The sequence below is a fragment of the Fragaria vesca genome, linkage group LG6 (assembly GCF_000184155.1).
Source record: "Fragaria vesca subsp. vesca linkage group LG6, FraVesHawaii_1.0, whole genome shotgun sequence".
NCBI classification, from domain to species: domain Eukaryota; kingdom Viridiplantae; phylum Streptophyta; class Magnoliopsida; order Rosales; family Rosaceae; genus Fragaria; species Fragaria vesca.
This window is the reverse complement of record NC_020496.1, coordinates 29,329,625-29,345,615: the sequence shown is the minus strand read 5'-3', so window position 1 is coordinate 29,345,615 and position 15,991 is coordinate 29,329,625. Positions and strand designations below refer to the sequence as shown.

General features: G+C 36.5%; 2 protein-coding genes across 2 annotated transcripts; both read left to right on the top strand.

The window, feature by feature from the left end:
- The first annotated feature begins 4,242 nt into the window (after positions 1 to 4,242).
- Positions 4,243 to 7,495, top strand: LOC101312182 (lipid-A-disaccharide synthase-like). The gene is made up of 8 exons (XM_004305918.1): positions 4,243 to 4,502; positions 4,865 to 4,964; positions 5,106 to 5,211; positions 5,293 to 5,516; positions 5,733 to 5,805; positions 5,955 to 6,193; positions 6,870 to 7,096; positions 7,243 to 7,495. Exons 1-8 carry the CDS (start codon positions 4,243 to 4,245, stop codon positions 7,427 to 7,429), a joined length of 1,416 nt encoding a protein of 471 aa, XP_004305966.1. The 3' UTR covers positions 7,430 to 7,495.
- A 5,451-nt stretch (positions 7,496 to 12,946) lies between these two features.
- On the top strand, positions 12,947 to 14,622 carry LOC101295437 (mitochondrial pyruvate carrier 2-like). Its single transcript, XM_004304021.1, has 5 exons — positions 12,947 to 13,064; positions 13,435 to 13,533; positions 13,816 to 13,868; positions 13,987 to 14,060; positions 14,170 to 14,622. The coding sequence occupies exons 1-5, from the start codon at positions 13,010 to 13,012 to the stop codon at positions 14,228 to 14,230; spliced, it is 342 nt and encodes a 113-aa protein (XP_004304069.1). The 5' UTR covers positions 12,947 to 13,009; the 3' UTR covers positions 14,231 to 14,622.
- The last annotated feature ends 1,369 nt before the right edge of the window (positions 14,623 to 15,991 follow it).

Below are 15,991 nucleotides of genomic sequence, written 5' to 3'. Positions count from 1 at the left end.
TACTCTCTCTCTCTCTCTCTCTCTCTCTCTCTCTCTCTCTCTCTCTCTCTCTCTCTCTCTCTCTCTCTCTCTCTCTCTCTCTCTCTCTCTCTCTCTCTCATTCCATTCTTCATCGGAAGACGCCGCCGCTGCCACGACGACACTCCCTGGACGCCGCCATCGCCTCAACTTCATGACACATCATGGTCGGAGGCGGTCGTTGAGGAAGATGATGACTGCGCCAAAACGAATCGGATTCCAATCAAGAAGTACAAGCTCACGTTGATGGATTCTGATTGAGAAGAACCAGATCTGTTCGACGACAGAGGTTTCTCTCTCTGAAGCTCAGGTCGACGTTGGCAACACGTACTCTTCATCTCCCAGACTTCGATTCTGAGGTCTATGTCTCCGTCGCTTTACTTCCCGCGCTTTTCTTCACTATATCTCACCCACTGATCGAATCTAAGGTACTCTTTTCTTCTTCGCTAGGTTTCCGATTCAGATCTGCTTGATTCTAATTGTTTCACGTTTCCGATCAAATCTGTGATAAGCTACATATTTGTTTGCCTATAAGAGATTGTGAGGGAGTGGAATCGATTTGCGTTTGTGGATTTTGTTGATGCGGTGGTGAATCTCGATGTGATTTTGTAGTGATCGCGGTGGTGAAGATGTTTGTCACGGCCTCGCATAGGTTTGTGAAGGAAATTGGGGCTTCAATTGAGAATTAATGCTTGGATGATCGATCTGTTAGGGAGTAGATGCATCACAAAGGCAATGAATTTAGCATATTTGTATGATAACGAAAGGTTTATAGTTTCAAAACTGTGATAATATATTTTCAACACAGTGCTAGTATATTTTTGACACTGTGATTGTATATTTCGACATATTGAGTAGATATAATATTACTTGGTAGTAGTTTTTATCATGTTTGATAGTACGTAGTTTTTATTGCGGATCGTAGTAGCTTTTGTTCCTAGCAATAATAGATTTAGTTTCTGATGGTACTAGTTTTTGTTTTTCTATAGTGGTTTTTCTTGCCGACGGTAGTAGCTTTTCTTGTAAACGATAGTAGTTTTTCTTGCTGCTGCGATAGTAGATTTAGTTTCTCACAATAGTAGTTTTAGTTTATGTGTATAGTAGTTTTTCTAGCTAGGGATAGTAGCTTTTGTAGCTGGCGGTAGTAGCTTTTCTTGCTGGCGATAGTAGCTTTTGTAGTCGGTGGTAGTAGCTTTTCTAGTCGGTGGTAGTAGCTTTTGTTGCTGGCGGTAGTAGCTTTTGTTGCTGGTAGTAGTAGCTTTTCTAGTCGGCGGTAGTAGCTTTTGTAGTCGGTGGTAGTAGTTTTTCTAGTCGGTGGTAGTAGTTTTTGTAGCTAGGGATAATAGCTTTTGTCAATGGCAGTAGTAGCTTTCGTAACCGTCGAAAACCTCATCGAAATTCGGCCGGAGACATTGCCGGAGGTCGGCCGGAGTACGTCGGAGACCTTGCTGGAGGTCTGTCAGAGACTTTTCAGGGGAGAAGAGTGGTTGTTAACTTTTTACATTAGTGGCATTTTTGTAAATATAAAAGAGAAAATCTAATTTTTTTGTTGGATGGCAGTCTGTAATTATGTTGAACTTCAATACCTAAATCAAAACCTTATTTAGGCTTGGGTGGACTTATGTGAGTAAAAATGTTAGGGTGGACTTATGTGAGATAAAATGTCTCAAAATGGACTTATGTGTAATTTGCCCTACATTCTTTATTATTTTCCTTATATATTTTCGTTTTCTAATTTCTTTTTATTAAAGCATATGTATATATTAATATATATAGTTCATAAGAGCTAAAATAATGATCAAATTTCGATCGTGTGACATAAAATTTTGTATTATCATACATGTTGAACGCATATACTTGCAAGCTGCATAAATATTTTCTAATATATATATATATATATATGTCTTGATTATAGAAAATATATATTTATTAAAATAATTTATTATCAGGTATAAAATAGAGATCAAATTATTCAAAAAAAAAAAATTAACACGTACAAAAGAGAAAAACAAAAGTTAAAAGGATATATATAATAGTTCATGGTATAACATTTTCTTGCATGAAAAGAAAAAAATAATCACAAAAAATGAAGGTAGGGATAATGGATGTTGAAAAACAAAAAGGTAAAAAAGAAAAGAAAAAGAGAGGTTTATTGAGTGAATAAGAGTTAAAGTAAGTAATTAATTGAAATATATGTCAATAAATAATTAAGGTTATATTAGAAATTTAAAATGAAGTCTAGTGAGAAAATGTTTATATTAAAAAGTAAAAAGGAGGTGTAGAGATAATGAGAGGTATACTGAGCAAATTTGGAGGTTCCAATAACCGCACTCTTATCTAATATAACCTTAATTAACATCCCCCTTATGTTTGCAGCAGCAACAAAAGATTTAGAAACGCTACAAGGAGCCTAAATCGATAGAAATCTGCTGAAGATGAAACCACAAGCATTTGATGAAGATAACAGACCGAGTAGGTAGTCTAACCAGGAAAAAAAAGGTGGCAGTAATTGAGAAACAATACCATGTGGCAATGAAGAACATGGATTAATTTGATGAAAACACAATCATAATGATGCATGCATGTAAAATACTGCTGCACGGTGACCCCTCTTGAAGCAAATCTGACATTGTAAATAAAAACCAGTAGCAACGACTTGCCTAGCTAGTAGAGAAGATCGCTGAGAACAAGTTCGAGCAGTGTGACAAGAGTGTCTTGAGCAGCGTAGATCCTAAATCATATATCAGCATATTGACGATGGCTTGTCATTTTAGTCGTTGATCAAAAGTATTTACCATACATCCAAAATATGAGTTGGAATCTCCACTCACCATCTACCCTGCTTTTGTAACGAAGCACCGGCCTTAGCATAGGAAAGGTGCTTATTTACATATAGCCAGCATACTAATATATATGCGACAACATTACAAATGTTCATGTCACATGAATAATGTTCATGTGTTTAGATTTGCAGTTTTGGTAATCATCCTCAAATCTTGCAAAATATCTCTATATTGTTATGCAAACAACAATAAGCACGTACAGAGGCATAAGGAAGAATCAAAATAACTATGCAACAAAATTTGTAGAACCATAAATGGCGTTTACTCCTTCCTTTTCTAAGAGATTGATTGATCGCTCATGGGAACTGTAGGAACCAAAACAGATAATTATGATGAAGCCATTCTCTTCGAGCATTTTCCCATGCATGGATGATCGAATTGAAATGAGTTTCAATGAGTCATGTTCAGCATATTGATAACAATCAAAACTGAGACTTTGAATTCGAATTCACACCGTTCGGAGATTAGTCCCATCAATGTTCTCCGGTCAGGTCGGGTCGCCGGCGAGCAGAACGGCGTTGGAGGAGGCCGCAGATTCGGCTGGCCATCGACAGAGAAGTCGAACAAGTACATGAGTTTCTTTTTTAAAGGTGGGACCCTCCAGCCCGGGTGGGTCCATTAATCTACGATCCGCCTAGCCATAGGTTGGTTCCGCCTAGCCCGCTTAGGCCCAGATTGCCTTTCATTTTCTTTTTCAATTCTTATTAAAGCCCAGCCCGCATGGGCCCATTTCCTCTACTTCCGCCTAGCCGTGCATGGGCTCCGCGTAACCCACTTAAGCCCACATTCCTTTTATTTTTTTAACTATTTTATCACATATTTAAGCAAAGCCAGCCGAGAGACTCTCACCTGTTCACTTTCTTCCACTTCGTCTCTCCTCTCTAACTGTAAGTTTCTCCTCTCTAACTTTGAACTCTGCTTCAGTTTTTTTCACTCTTAGAAATCACTTAATTCAGCTTAACTGATGATAATTTAACTGGGTGTGTTTTGTTTATGGAATCTGAATGTAAACTCAACTACAGTTACTTTTGTACTGTTCTTATCCTGCTTTACCAAGTTCGGTAATGTCAAGGTTTTGGTTTGAAAAGATACTTGTAGAAGATGATTAGGAGTTTAGGACTGGGATTGCTAGTATAATGCTTTCACTGGTTTTCATTTAACCTGATAGATATGATTCGTTTGAAATTGCAATTAATGCCCCAAATGGTTGATACATATCTCAGTATGGATGTTTTCGAAAATTATTTACATCAACGAAAGGAATTTGATAAGAGAAACGGAAGATTAAGAAGCTATATTTAAGTTGAACTGATATGATTCGAGTAAATTTGCGTTTGTGGGCTCCTATGATTGTTGTTAATGAAGTTGTTTTCTTGTGGCTATGAACCAGAATGCTGAGATATTCGGTATGTCGTTCAGAACAACATGGAATGTGGGTGGTGGGAATATTGTCGGATTCTCAAGGCTGATGAGAAGATATACATCAGTAAGAAGAAGTGTATTAGACATGGCTGCTAAAGATGGGGAGCTGAGGGTCTTTGTAGTTTCTGGAGAGGTTTCTGGTGACACTATTGGCTCTCGTCTGATGTCATCTCTAAAGAAGCTCTCTCCTGTGCCAGTCCGCTTTTCTGGTGTCGGAGGGTAAGCATTTACTGTCCGGGCAGTCTTATTAAAAGTTAAAAGTGATTCTCTTTGGAGATCCTTTTCAATGTGGTTATTGTAGTAGCTTCTTCATGTCAATCCAAGTTGACTATTTCTTTCTATCTAGCCAAATGTATCTAATGTACCTGACTACTTGATTAGTGAGTTGTTGAAGATTGGCTTTACGTTAATTGTGTCCGTATCTTTTCTTAATGAAAGAAATCTTCATAGAGATGACATTATGCACTCTGTAGAAAAATGTGGTTTTCCTAAAAAGTTTGCGGTTTCAATGATTTTGGACAAACACTTCTCTAACTGTCTAGGAGGTATTTTTTTTCTCTCACCCGCTCCATATTGTTCAGGACCATGATGTCCAGTCAAGGATTAAAATCGGTATTTCCTATGGAGGATATTGCCGTGATGGGATTGTTGGAGTTATTGCCTCATCTAAATAAACTCAGAGTGAGTGTCATAGGCCTACTGTCCAAGTCTATTATATTTGTGTCTTTTAATATTCTATATTTCATAGAATTTATTGTTGGATTGGTGCATCCTGGCATTTGTTTTGGCCAAAGGGTTATAATTCTGTAACATTTGTGTCAGGTGAAGTTGCAGGAGACAATAGAAGCTGCTCTTCTGTTTCAACCTCATGTTGTCGTAACAGTGGATTCCAAGGGTTTCTCTTTCCGTCTTCTGAAGCAGTTACGGGGTAATATAAACCACCTTGTTGGAGTTTAGTCATCCTCTAGTGATATGCATGGTTTGGAAAATGGAGACATGCTTTTTGCAGCTAGATACAGTCAAAAAAGCTTCGAGATTCCAGTACACTTCCATTATGTAGCACCATCATTCTGGGCTTGGAAAGGGGGTGAAGCAAGACTCAGAGGCTTAGCTGGATTTGTGGATCATCTCCTGTGTATACTTCCAAATGAAGAAGAAGTTTGCAGATCAAATGGATTGGTTGCAACCTTTGTTGGCCATCCTATACTGGAGGATGTGTGCGAGTTGAATTTGGTATGCCATTTTCTTCTTTCTTTGGTAAATGTACTGAATAGTACTTCGCACTGGATGTAGCAGATCCCTATTTTGATCTTCTTCATTGCAAAAGGTCGAGAGCAAAACATAAAATAGTATACAACTAAAACATAAACATAGTATACAACTAAACTTTGCTGTTCAAGTTAACTTCATTTGTATATGAGTACTAATACATCATATTGTCTCTGCAAGGATACTTCACCACATGAATGGAAAATAGAAGGAAACTCTGAAATTTTCAGAAGGAATCATGCAATACCTACAGGTAAGATTTACTGATGTTCATATCTTGTCTGATAATTTTTTCTCCATAAACTCTATTTACACACTTGTTTGTGACATTGTGTGTGCGATGGGGCTGTATTTCTCTATCATTATTAAAAACCTAATATTTGTGAATTTTATTTTGCAAAGGAGCCACAATCATTTCCTTGCTTCCGGGAAGCAGATTGCAGGAGGTCACCAGAATGCTTTCACTCTTTGCAAATACCATTGAACTATTACAAGTCTCCTTGCCTGAGTTGGTACCACTGATCCACGTCGCTTCAAATCAGCATGTGAAGGACTTTGTCACTGGATTTACCAACAAGTGGCATGTGCCTGCTATATTGATTCCGGGAGGATCTCTGCACCAGAAATATGACGCATTCAGTGTAAGGACAAATAAATCCTGTGGATGATAGTACTCATTTGTTAAGACTACCATTATAAGTTTGACCTATTGGTTTCTGTGGATGCAAATCAAAGAATAGCCGTTCCTGTGTCACATTGCGTTGTAATTTAATAGGTCTAATCTTGGCATTAGCCCAAACATATGGAAGGATGGTCCTTATAAGCAAAATTGTTTAATATTTAGTGTATAGTAATCAAGTAGTCAGCAAAGTTTTCTGCTGATAAATAGTTTATTGCTAAGGGATTAAATTAGAAGTTATAGATCATCTATACTGGTACTATCTTTATAACAGTCAGCTTATGTGTTGGATAAAGTGGATAGAAGTTAATAACTTTACATATATTGATCGTTAGAAACTTAGATATGCTCTTATCTATTTGTGTTTGGGTGGTGGTGATTTTTTTGTTTTTTCGTTTTTTTGGGTGGTGGTGATTGTGTTCTCTTACTTCTACCAGTCTATTGGCAAAATGTGATATTGGTACTTCTTTTCCATAGCTAGTGGTATGCTGAACATAACCAACAAGGCATGTATCTTGACATTTCTGAAACCAAGTTTTAAACTCATAGTTTGGATTTCTGTAAGTTGTTTAAATATGTATATTCTACATTATCTGTTGTTAGTTGTTACTCGATAATTTGAGGTGCATTTTTTGCAGGCAAGTAGTGTTGCATTATGTGCTTCTGGAACAGTTGCTTTGGAGTTGCAGCTTGCACGGCTACCATGTGTAGTTGCTTATCGAGCTCATTTTCTAACTGAGTGGATTATCCGCTATAAAGCCAAGATATCTTATATCTCCCTCTCAAATATCTTGTTGGATTCAGCTATTATACCTGAAGCACTCTTTCATGCATGCACTCCAGCAATGCTTGCGTCATTAACTTCGTAAGTTTTATTGACATTTCATTCTGACCATAGGCACGACCTCTTTTCTTTGGTTTTAAGTGTTGTATTGAAATACTGGTAATCTATAATTTCATAGGTTCGTACTTTCCATAGTACACATGAACTTAGTTTATGATCCACCACAGGAAAATGATACATGACACTGGCCTCCGAGAAAAACAGATTGTTGCTGCTGAAAAGGTTACCAGACTTCTGTGCGCATCAGCTAAAAATTTACATAACTTGGAAGAGCTGCATCGAAGATTGAGCTTACCGTGTTACACACCGAGTATGATAGCAGCATCAACAATACTGTGCCATGTGAGGTCATAATGAGTAGCCATTTTCAAGTAAAAACATGCCTTGAATTGTTTCGACAGTGGATTTAGGCTATCACCCCGATTCTGCTAGGCACATATCCTCGGTCATTTCCTTCTAGGTTTGCAGGGTTGACATGGATACTATGTACTGACACTGGTTATACAGCATCCAATTGCAAATCAAAAGTTAACCATCCGACTGTAAAATGAAATTGAAGGCAAACCATTGTTGTGTAACACAATGTATTTATTTATTTTTGGTCACTTATAAAATTTTCTCTATCTGATTAATATGGACTAGCACAGTAGCACTTGATTTGTTTAGATAACAAAAGTACCATACAAAATAGTGTTTTTTTATGAACGAACAGTTTTGTAAGAAGACTGGCTATCTTGGTTTTCCATTTGTGTATGTATGAACAGAACTAACTACCAAATAAAAGAAACAGAATTTAGCTAGACAATCGTCCTTTCTCATTAGGTAACCAAATTTTAAGCATTGTATATACTTATTGCTTGGTATCAATGAGACGAGTCATGTACGCATTACATGTCGACATGTCGGCATTTTGCAGATCCATGATGCACATCACAAGGCTGACATATAGGGCAGTCTTCCCCTTCAAAAGCAAGCTAAGCCTCAAGACTAGCTCAACTAGAACTCCTCAACCCCTCAAGGCACACTACAGCTTAATTTAGTAAACAAATTTCTTTAAAATCCCCAACTCCATCATCACAAAATAATCCCCAACTCCATTATCACTCCAATTTTCGCTATCAATTTAAGCTCATCAGATACCTGAAATCCGAAGGTTCACACTTCACACAGACACACAGACACACACACGCGCACAGCAACACACACTCCTCCAGCTCAAAAAAGCTCGAAAAGTCTCTTTGTTGCAACATTAAGAATGACTGTGTCAAGAGGAGTGCTTTTATTTTGCCTAGTTACTCTTTTCATCAGCCTGTGCTGTATCAAAGTCACCGAGCAGGCTCACATTGAAGGCTGTGGCGAGTCGGACAAAGGTGACCAATGCCGGGAAGGTCCCAGTGATGAATTAGAACATGATCAAGATGTTGATGACACATACAAGGTTGTGAACAAGGTTGCAGTGACATTCACGCAAAGAAATGCAGTTAATCCAAACCCGGAAACAGAAAACTCAGAAGCAACAGGGACACTTGATGAGCAAGATCCGCATGTCGTCGTACTCGGACACTGAAACAATCGGTGCTAGCTAGCTAGGCTGATATGCATGCTTGAATTTTATATATTTTGATCCCATTTGATTTGTTTCAAATACATTATTTAGCATTTGCATTTTTGTTAATTGGAGTTTGTTCTATTCTAGCCATATTATCAATTATTAGTCGGGTCTAGTTATCATGAGACATTGTTCCTCTGCATTGTCGGTGATGCTTAATTGCATGTCCCTCATTTTTAACTTTTATTGAAGTAAGATAGCTCTCGTGAATGATAATGCAAGAGCTTTTCTCATAAACAAGCACATATTTATGAAATATATAAATAAAAGATTAAGCGATATTAGTTTTTCAAATATGAATGATGTAAGGAATACGCTTATCCTCTTATCCGAAGGTGAAGGATCCACAAGAAACAAAAACATAATTAACTTTAGTATAATTTTTGAAGTTGCAATGTTTTTGTAATGTAATTTGAACCATATATACAAATTTTTTTTTTTTCCAAAAAAACTTTTTATTAATAACTCACACTCTACATATGTCAATGAGGTTTGAACCCATGATCTCAAAGTTGTTAGCTAAACATTTAAACCATATACAATTATATTCTTTAAGAATCGTGTAATCTACAAGGTGACCCAAAGCAATATATGTTTATTTGCAATGTGAGGCAATGCATGCCAATAGGCAAAGTTTCAAGATCATCTTACCTAGATTTTGCATATATAACAACATAACCTAGAAAAGTTGAGGCGAACAAACAATATCTTAACTTAGCCTATACATTCCAACGATAGTGTTATGTTTAGGATATATGTAGCTAAGAGGTTTTAATCTAGGCCAGTAGGCAATAACAAATTTTAACTCACACATCTAATTCAGTCTTTGAATTTGTGTCTATTTTTAGACCAACGGCGCGCTTATAAATTAAATATAAAAAAATAACAATCTCTCATCCAAAAATAAGAATGGCAGCCGCGTTCAAAGCAATGAGTGTTTTGTTCCTAATCATGTTTGTATCAGTTTTGGTTGAAGGAGCAGATGACAAGAAGTATATAGACTACGGTGCTATTGCAAAGCATAAATGTAGCGCTGAAAATCCACAAAACTGTAATAAAGGAATGCAAAAGCCAGAGCCAGAGCCAGGAAGTGCAAATCCATATCAAAGAGGTTGTAGCGCAACAACACGATGCAGGACAGGCCAAACAACATCCCGGAAAGCGAAGTTGTAAGAGCAACCAAATGACACCAATATGCATGCAGTGACGAATTTGTAATCATATCTATATCAAAATTGATGTGATGAGCTTATAGTGATCAACAATGTATCAATTACATAGATACTATTATATGACATATAGATCAGAAACTATGTAAATGTGTGTCAGCAGTCATTGTTAATACACCAGACAAAAGAAACTTGTATTATTCTAAATGATGTCAATTAAGAACATGCTGACTATAAAAAAAATACTTTATTCTTTGTCCAGACTTCTGATCTTCTTGATGAATGATAAAATCACACAGCAAACAACCAAAACGCATCTGTACGTTGTCTGATTTTACATCGCACGATAGAGCATATATGTTGTCTGATGTTCAATCGGACGGCAGCAAAGTAGATAACAAATACGGAACATTGAGTTTCACCCTGCCATCGAAGGTTGCAACTAGCAACCATATGACAAAGTTCAGTCCAAAAAAAAAAAAACCATATGACAAAGAGTCAAGATCCCCACATTTGTCTATCATCTATGCTTTCCCATAGATATTGGGTTCTTTTGCAAACAAGCCTGCTCTAGGTGGCATGGTTGAATTTTACTTTAGTTGTTGATTTGCCTGTAAGCTTTTTGCCTAAGATTATATGCTTGCTTGGTTAAGTGAACTTGAATGGTTGTAACGAGGATGTAGTCCCTGGTAAATCGCGTGTTCTTATTTGCCTCTGTACGCAAGGTAGTGAAATGATTTGCTTTGTAACCTCTATCTTTGTAATCCTTCTGCTTTGTCAGTCATCAATGATATTTTCTACTTGATTTGTAAAGAAAATATGCTCATACGTTAGGACAGTACTGAGTCTAAGTCATATATGACCGCACTTTTAGCTACTATATATATTGTATGCATTATTTCTAGAAGGGTGCGTCTATTGTCACCCCACAAACCATTTTGCTCACCCCACATGTGATTGATTTATTGAAAGACCAAAAAAACATGATGTAAAATTACAGCAACGGATAATAAATTGTTAAAAATTACAAATTTTTTTTTTTGGATGAACACGTACGTACTTCATAAACCTTAACTCAAATTTAATTATCATATACGGTCGTTCTATTCTGAAGACGCTAGCATTCAACCTAAAGATAAGGTGAACTGTTTGTATTTCTTCTTCTTTTTCTTCTTTTTTTTTCTTTGTTGACGCTTCCGTTTATCCTTTTACTTATTATTTTTCATGTCGGTTTTGTATGTAAATTCTCATGGACAATTGTACCGTATTTATAAACAATGCATAGATCAGTTTAAAACACTCTGAATAGATCAGTTTAAAACACTCAGAATTATGAAGTAATGGAGAAGAGAATGTATGGTGAACAAAGTAGAATTGAGAAAGGTGTATTTTAAGGATTGTAAATAGGTGAACAAAGTAGACTTATAATTAAAAATATAAATGGGGTGTGAAGAGAACGTGGGGTGAACAAAGTTGTTTGTGAGGTGGCAATAGACGTACCCTTTCTGGAATAAATGCCTATAACTTATGTATCCCATAGATTATAGATATGTTGTTTCCCTTTTCCGTAGAGTAATTGTCCATAGTCTTTTATGACTTTAAGTGTGATGATGAATGAGCGAGAAAAGTGTAATGAGGATGCTACCTTACTTGAATCACTTGATCTTAATTATTTGTCTTATGTACCCAAGATAGTAGATCGATTTATGATGTATTCTTTATTTTTAATGAATAAATTAAATATCTTAACTCAAAAAAAAAAAAAAAAATACTCTTAATTGCTTGGAGCCTCATTCTCTTGTCTAATTGTTCGATGACGTACTCTCATCTTTGGATTTCTGATCGTTCATCTTAATTAAGTCTCTCCCTCCCAATACATATGTGGCTCTTAAATCTGAATTAGCATTACTAAAACATGTGCAGTGAGGAACCCGCTAGCTACCATCATATAAAATGTGAGGCTAAATAGCTATGCAATAAGTCACCCAATTTTGAGTATGCATGCCAATTTTGAGCATGCATGCCGATAAAAGCAAAGCATCCCACGCCCTAGGCGTAGTAAAGTGTTGCGCAAGCCTGCCTATCTTTGGAAATGTAGCTAGAATGTTGTTATAACTTCCAGAAAGCAGCTGAATTATTAATAATGCACACCATTTGCAAATTACCATAGCAAAACAATGGCAATGATCATCAGGAGGAGGAGTAATGCTACTGGTTTCTGGGCAGGCATGGCCGTCGTGGTGGTTATGTGTGCCGTTTGGGTTAAACAAGTAGAAGGATTTTCAGACATGATCAGTCCATGTATAAAGGGTGGCGTGAATGATCCAAGCTGCTTATTCTGGGGGAAGGGTGGCAAGGGCGGCAACCGGAAGCTTGTGAGGAAGCAACTTATTTCAGTGAAGGGAACTACTCAAGTCGGTGTCGAACCAGAGTTACCAGACGACGACCAGCCTGCAGCGCAGGCGCCTGCCGACTCCAACCCTGATGTTGAGATTGATAAAAATATGGGGAATAATATGGTCATAGTTGGACACTGACCGAGCCAGCAATGGGGCTTAGCTAGCTGATCGATGCTTCTAAATATTTTCGCACTTCTAAATATTTTCGCACTTGCGATCGGTATTTTTGTTAGATTATGGCGCAGATAGTTTCAATTAAGTTTTTAGGTAGAAGTGCTTTTCGGAAAGTTGGAAGCATTCCTGATAAAGAAAGGAGAAAAATTGTACAGTGGAAAACGTATTTGTATTTCAAAAGGATAAACAATGTAGATTGCTATGCCTGACGACGTTGTTGGGATATTATCAGAACTAGACTCATTTCTTTAAATAAAAATAAATAAATAAAAAATAAAAATCTAGATTGCTATGCATCCCTCGAAAGACCTTGGTCATCAGGTCACAAATTAATCAAATAATCAACTAGAATTAGTATTCCAACACGATGGGAATCAATCTCCAAATAACTTATTCCTAGTTTGGATATGAATGATTGACTAGGGAAATGAATACACGTCATACCTGATGCTAATACCCATGAGGCCATGATGTGGTCAATGTCCCAGCTATATATATATAACGAGCCACACTTATCCATGGGGTTCCAGTCAAAAGGGAAAGCTAGCTAGCTACTCAGAACTGATAGCAGATCCTAATTTCAATGGCAAATTCTAAGCTGCAAGCGCTGTGGAACCACCCTGCCGGCCCTAAAACTAGTTCGTTTTCTGTCTACCCTTTGTAATTTTTTTCTTGTTTCCGATCTGCTTTCCCTGATTCCATCACCGCAGATATTATCATATAATAATATATAGCATGAAGATCCAGATTTAGTTTTCAATGAAGAGAAAGGGCCGGGCAGTATCTATGAACTCTGCATGATCGATCACTGCTCTTCTTTCCCTCCTGAATAAAGTCAACTTACTCAAATCAAGCACATATATATACGCCTTGCTGTTATGAGAAAAAAGTTTTAATTTTTTTTAAAATATTTTTTAAAGAAGATTAATATATTTAAGCTGCATATAGCATATATATTTATCTATGTTATGGGGGTTTTATATATGTGATTTCTTTTGCTCTGGGCAGTTCATTTCTGGGCTCCAACTTTCAAATGGGGAATAACCATTGCAAATATTCTCGACTCCTCTAAACCACCTGACCAAGTTTCCTATGCTCAACAAACAGGTCAACACTCCCTTCATTATTTGCTTCATATATATTCTACCATACTCAAACAGCATTGCAAAACCTATATATATAGTTTAACCCAGCTAGAACAACAGGTTCTCCTTTTATCTTTAGGCTATATATATTTTGTCGATCCAAACTTCGAAAATGGTTTCGGATGCCAAGCTTTATTTGTTTGAGAGCTTTGTCTCTCTTATCCATTTGTTTGATTCTCATGAATCTCATCTCGATGTTAGCTTGACTATATGGTCACACACTGATAGAAAGTGTTTGACACAGTGATTATGGGCAGCGGACTTATATGGGCAAGATGGGGCACAGTTATCACCCCAGTAATTGATCTAATCCTCCCAAGAATTCTTTATATATATATATATATATATATATATATATATATATTAGCAAATTAAATTGTAGTATAATCAGCAAATTTTGTTTATAATTTTGCAGAAGAACTGGAATCTAGTCAGCGTCAACTTTGGGATGGCCGTCACTTCCATGTTTCAACTCGCACGTAAAACTCAGTAAGAACTTAACTAAATCAACTTGTCGTTTAAAACTTTTGTTTCCCTTGCGTCAAAATCTAATGACAATATTGATCAAATTAACGAATCAGTAATCCTCATTTTCCAGGCATGACTACTTATCTTCCAAAGACCAATTAGCTGCTTCAGAGAACAATGAAGGCCAATAGTCTCAATTTATCTTTAGCTATTATATGATGTAACCTGTGCCTCTCGCTAATTGGGAGTAGAACATGATTAATTGGTGTTTATTTAGATTTACTCAAACATCTGCATTAGAGAAACCCTCTAGCTTAATTACCTATGTATGTATGCAAAGCTGTCCAAAATACTCTAGCACACCAATTAAAGCAAATCATTCCTAACCCTAGTTAATTTTGTGCAATGCATCTGCTTGCTATTTTTGCACAAGATCAAATGGCAATTCAATTAAGCTTATAACTTCCAGATCGAAAGTAGGCAATTGATATGATAAAAGAAGTACAGCTACCAAAATAACGACAATGAGGAGCAGAACTGCTACTGTTTTCTGGGTAGGCGTTGTCGTTGGCGTGATTATCAGATTATGTTGTCGATTTTGGTTGAAGAAGGAGAGGCGGGGAGGTCGGAACTTATTTCTAGAGGCGGCGGTACCGGTCTTACTAGTCCAAAATTCAGAAGCGTACTCAGAATTTCCAAGTCTAGACGGCTGAAGAGTGACGACGATGAGGATGACGACGACACTTAGCAAGCACTACATTAACAACAAGGCGAATACCGTTTCTAAACGAGGACGCTTGTTATGAGAAGTATAGCAGCAAACCCATATAACAGGGGTACGATGTAGCAGAGCCACACGATGCAGGCAGGGACACCATAAAGATCACCCTTTAGAAATTAATCAATGTGATTATTTAGCAAAGTAACCAATTTCAAGATTTTATTTGCTGCACATATGTAGAGTCATGAGATACGATATCAAAATGCTGCCCAATAGCAAATGACACTGATTGGCTTCATCAACATACATGCAATGCAGTTTTTTTTTTTTTTTTTTTTTTGTTTGAACTTTTCCATCCGCTTAGAGAGTTGATCCCAAATCAAAAATATGCATGGTTGGTGTTCCAAGTGTATCAAACTATCAACAAAGTAGCACCGAGAAATTAATGAAGCAATTTTGATGCTAAGAGTATCTCCAACAACTTTTCCAAAATTTTTCTAAAATAGGGAAGCAAAAGCTAAAATATCTAAAAAAAATTATGCTCAAAATCCAACAGCTTCCCCATTTTAGATATTTCAGCATTTAATACAACAATAAAGTATACTATATCATTATTAATTATAACAAAAAAATCTTATATATTTCATCGTAACAATAAAATACCCAATAAAATATTATATTGTTGTATTGAATTCATTGGAGCATGTGAAGAATTTAATTTTGGGGAAGAAAAGCTTTGCTGCAAATTTGGGGAATGAAGACTTTTCTTTTTTCTCCATTCCTATTTTGGGGAATGGGATGGGGAAGCTGTTGGACCTAAAAACAGCTTTATATTCCTCAAAATTGAGAAGTTCAAAAAAATGGGGAAGCTGTTGGAGATGCTCTAAAAAAACCAAAAATCATATGGATGATATGATTTTGTATGGGGTGCGGCTATTCCACCATACTAAATGCTCATCTCACCTCACGTTTTATTTTTTACCTTTAACGTTTCAATTCTGCCCTTAACATTATGAGAAAATCTGGTTTTTATTTTTTTTTCTTTTATTTTCCTCAATCTGATAAAATCTATATGTTCTTCTCGATCTCTTTCTTGAGTTTCTTCATTACGATTATGAATATATATATATACATATATACATATATATATATGTATGAAAGACTACATTTGAAGCCATAAATAAAATAAAAATAAGAACAAACAATCTCACCATACTGTATAACCACCATG

Coding starts and splice junctions, on each gene's coding strand:
- LOC101312182 (XM_004305918.1), top strand. CDS start 4,243: ATGAACCAGAATGCTGAGATATTCGGTATGTCGTTCAGAACAACATGG. Junction 5,806..5,954: donor GAATCATGCAATACCTACAG/GTAAGATTTACT, acceptor TATTTTGCAAAG/GAGCCACAATCATTTCCTTG. Junction 6,194..6,869: donor AGAAATATGACGCATTCAGT/GTAAGGACAAAT, acceptor CATTTTTTGCAG/GCAAGTAGTGTTGCATTATG.
- LOC101295437 (XM_004304021.1), top strand. CDS start 13,010: ATGGCAAATTCTAAGCTGCAAGCGCTGTGGAACCACCCTGCCGGCCCT. Junction 13,065..13,434: donor CCCTGCCGGCCCTAAAACTA/GTTCGTTTTCTG, acceptor TGCTCTGGGCAG/TTCATTTCTGGGCTCCAACT. Junction 13,869..13,986: donor GGGGCACAGTTATCACCCCA/GTAATTGATCTA, acceptor ATAATTTTGCAG/AAGAACTGGAATCTAGTCAG.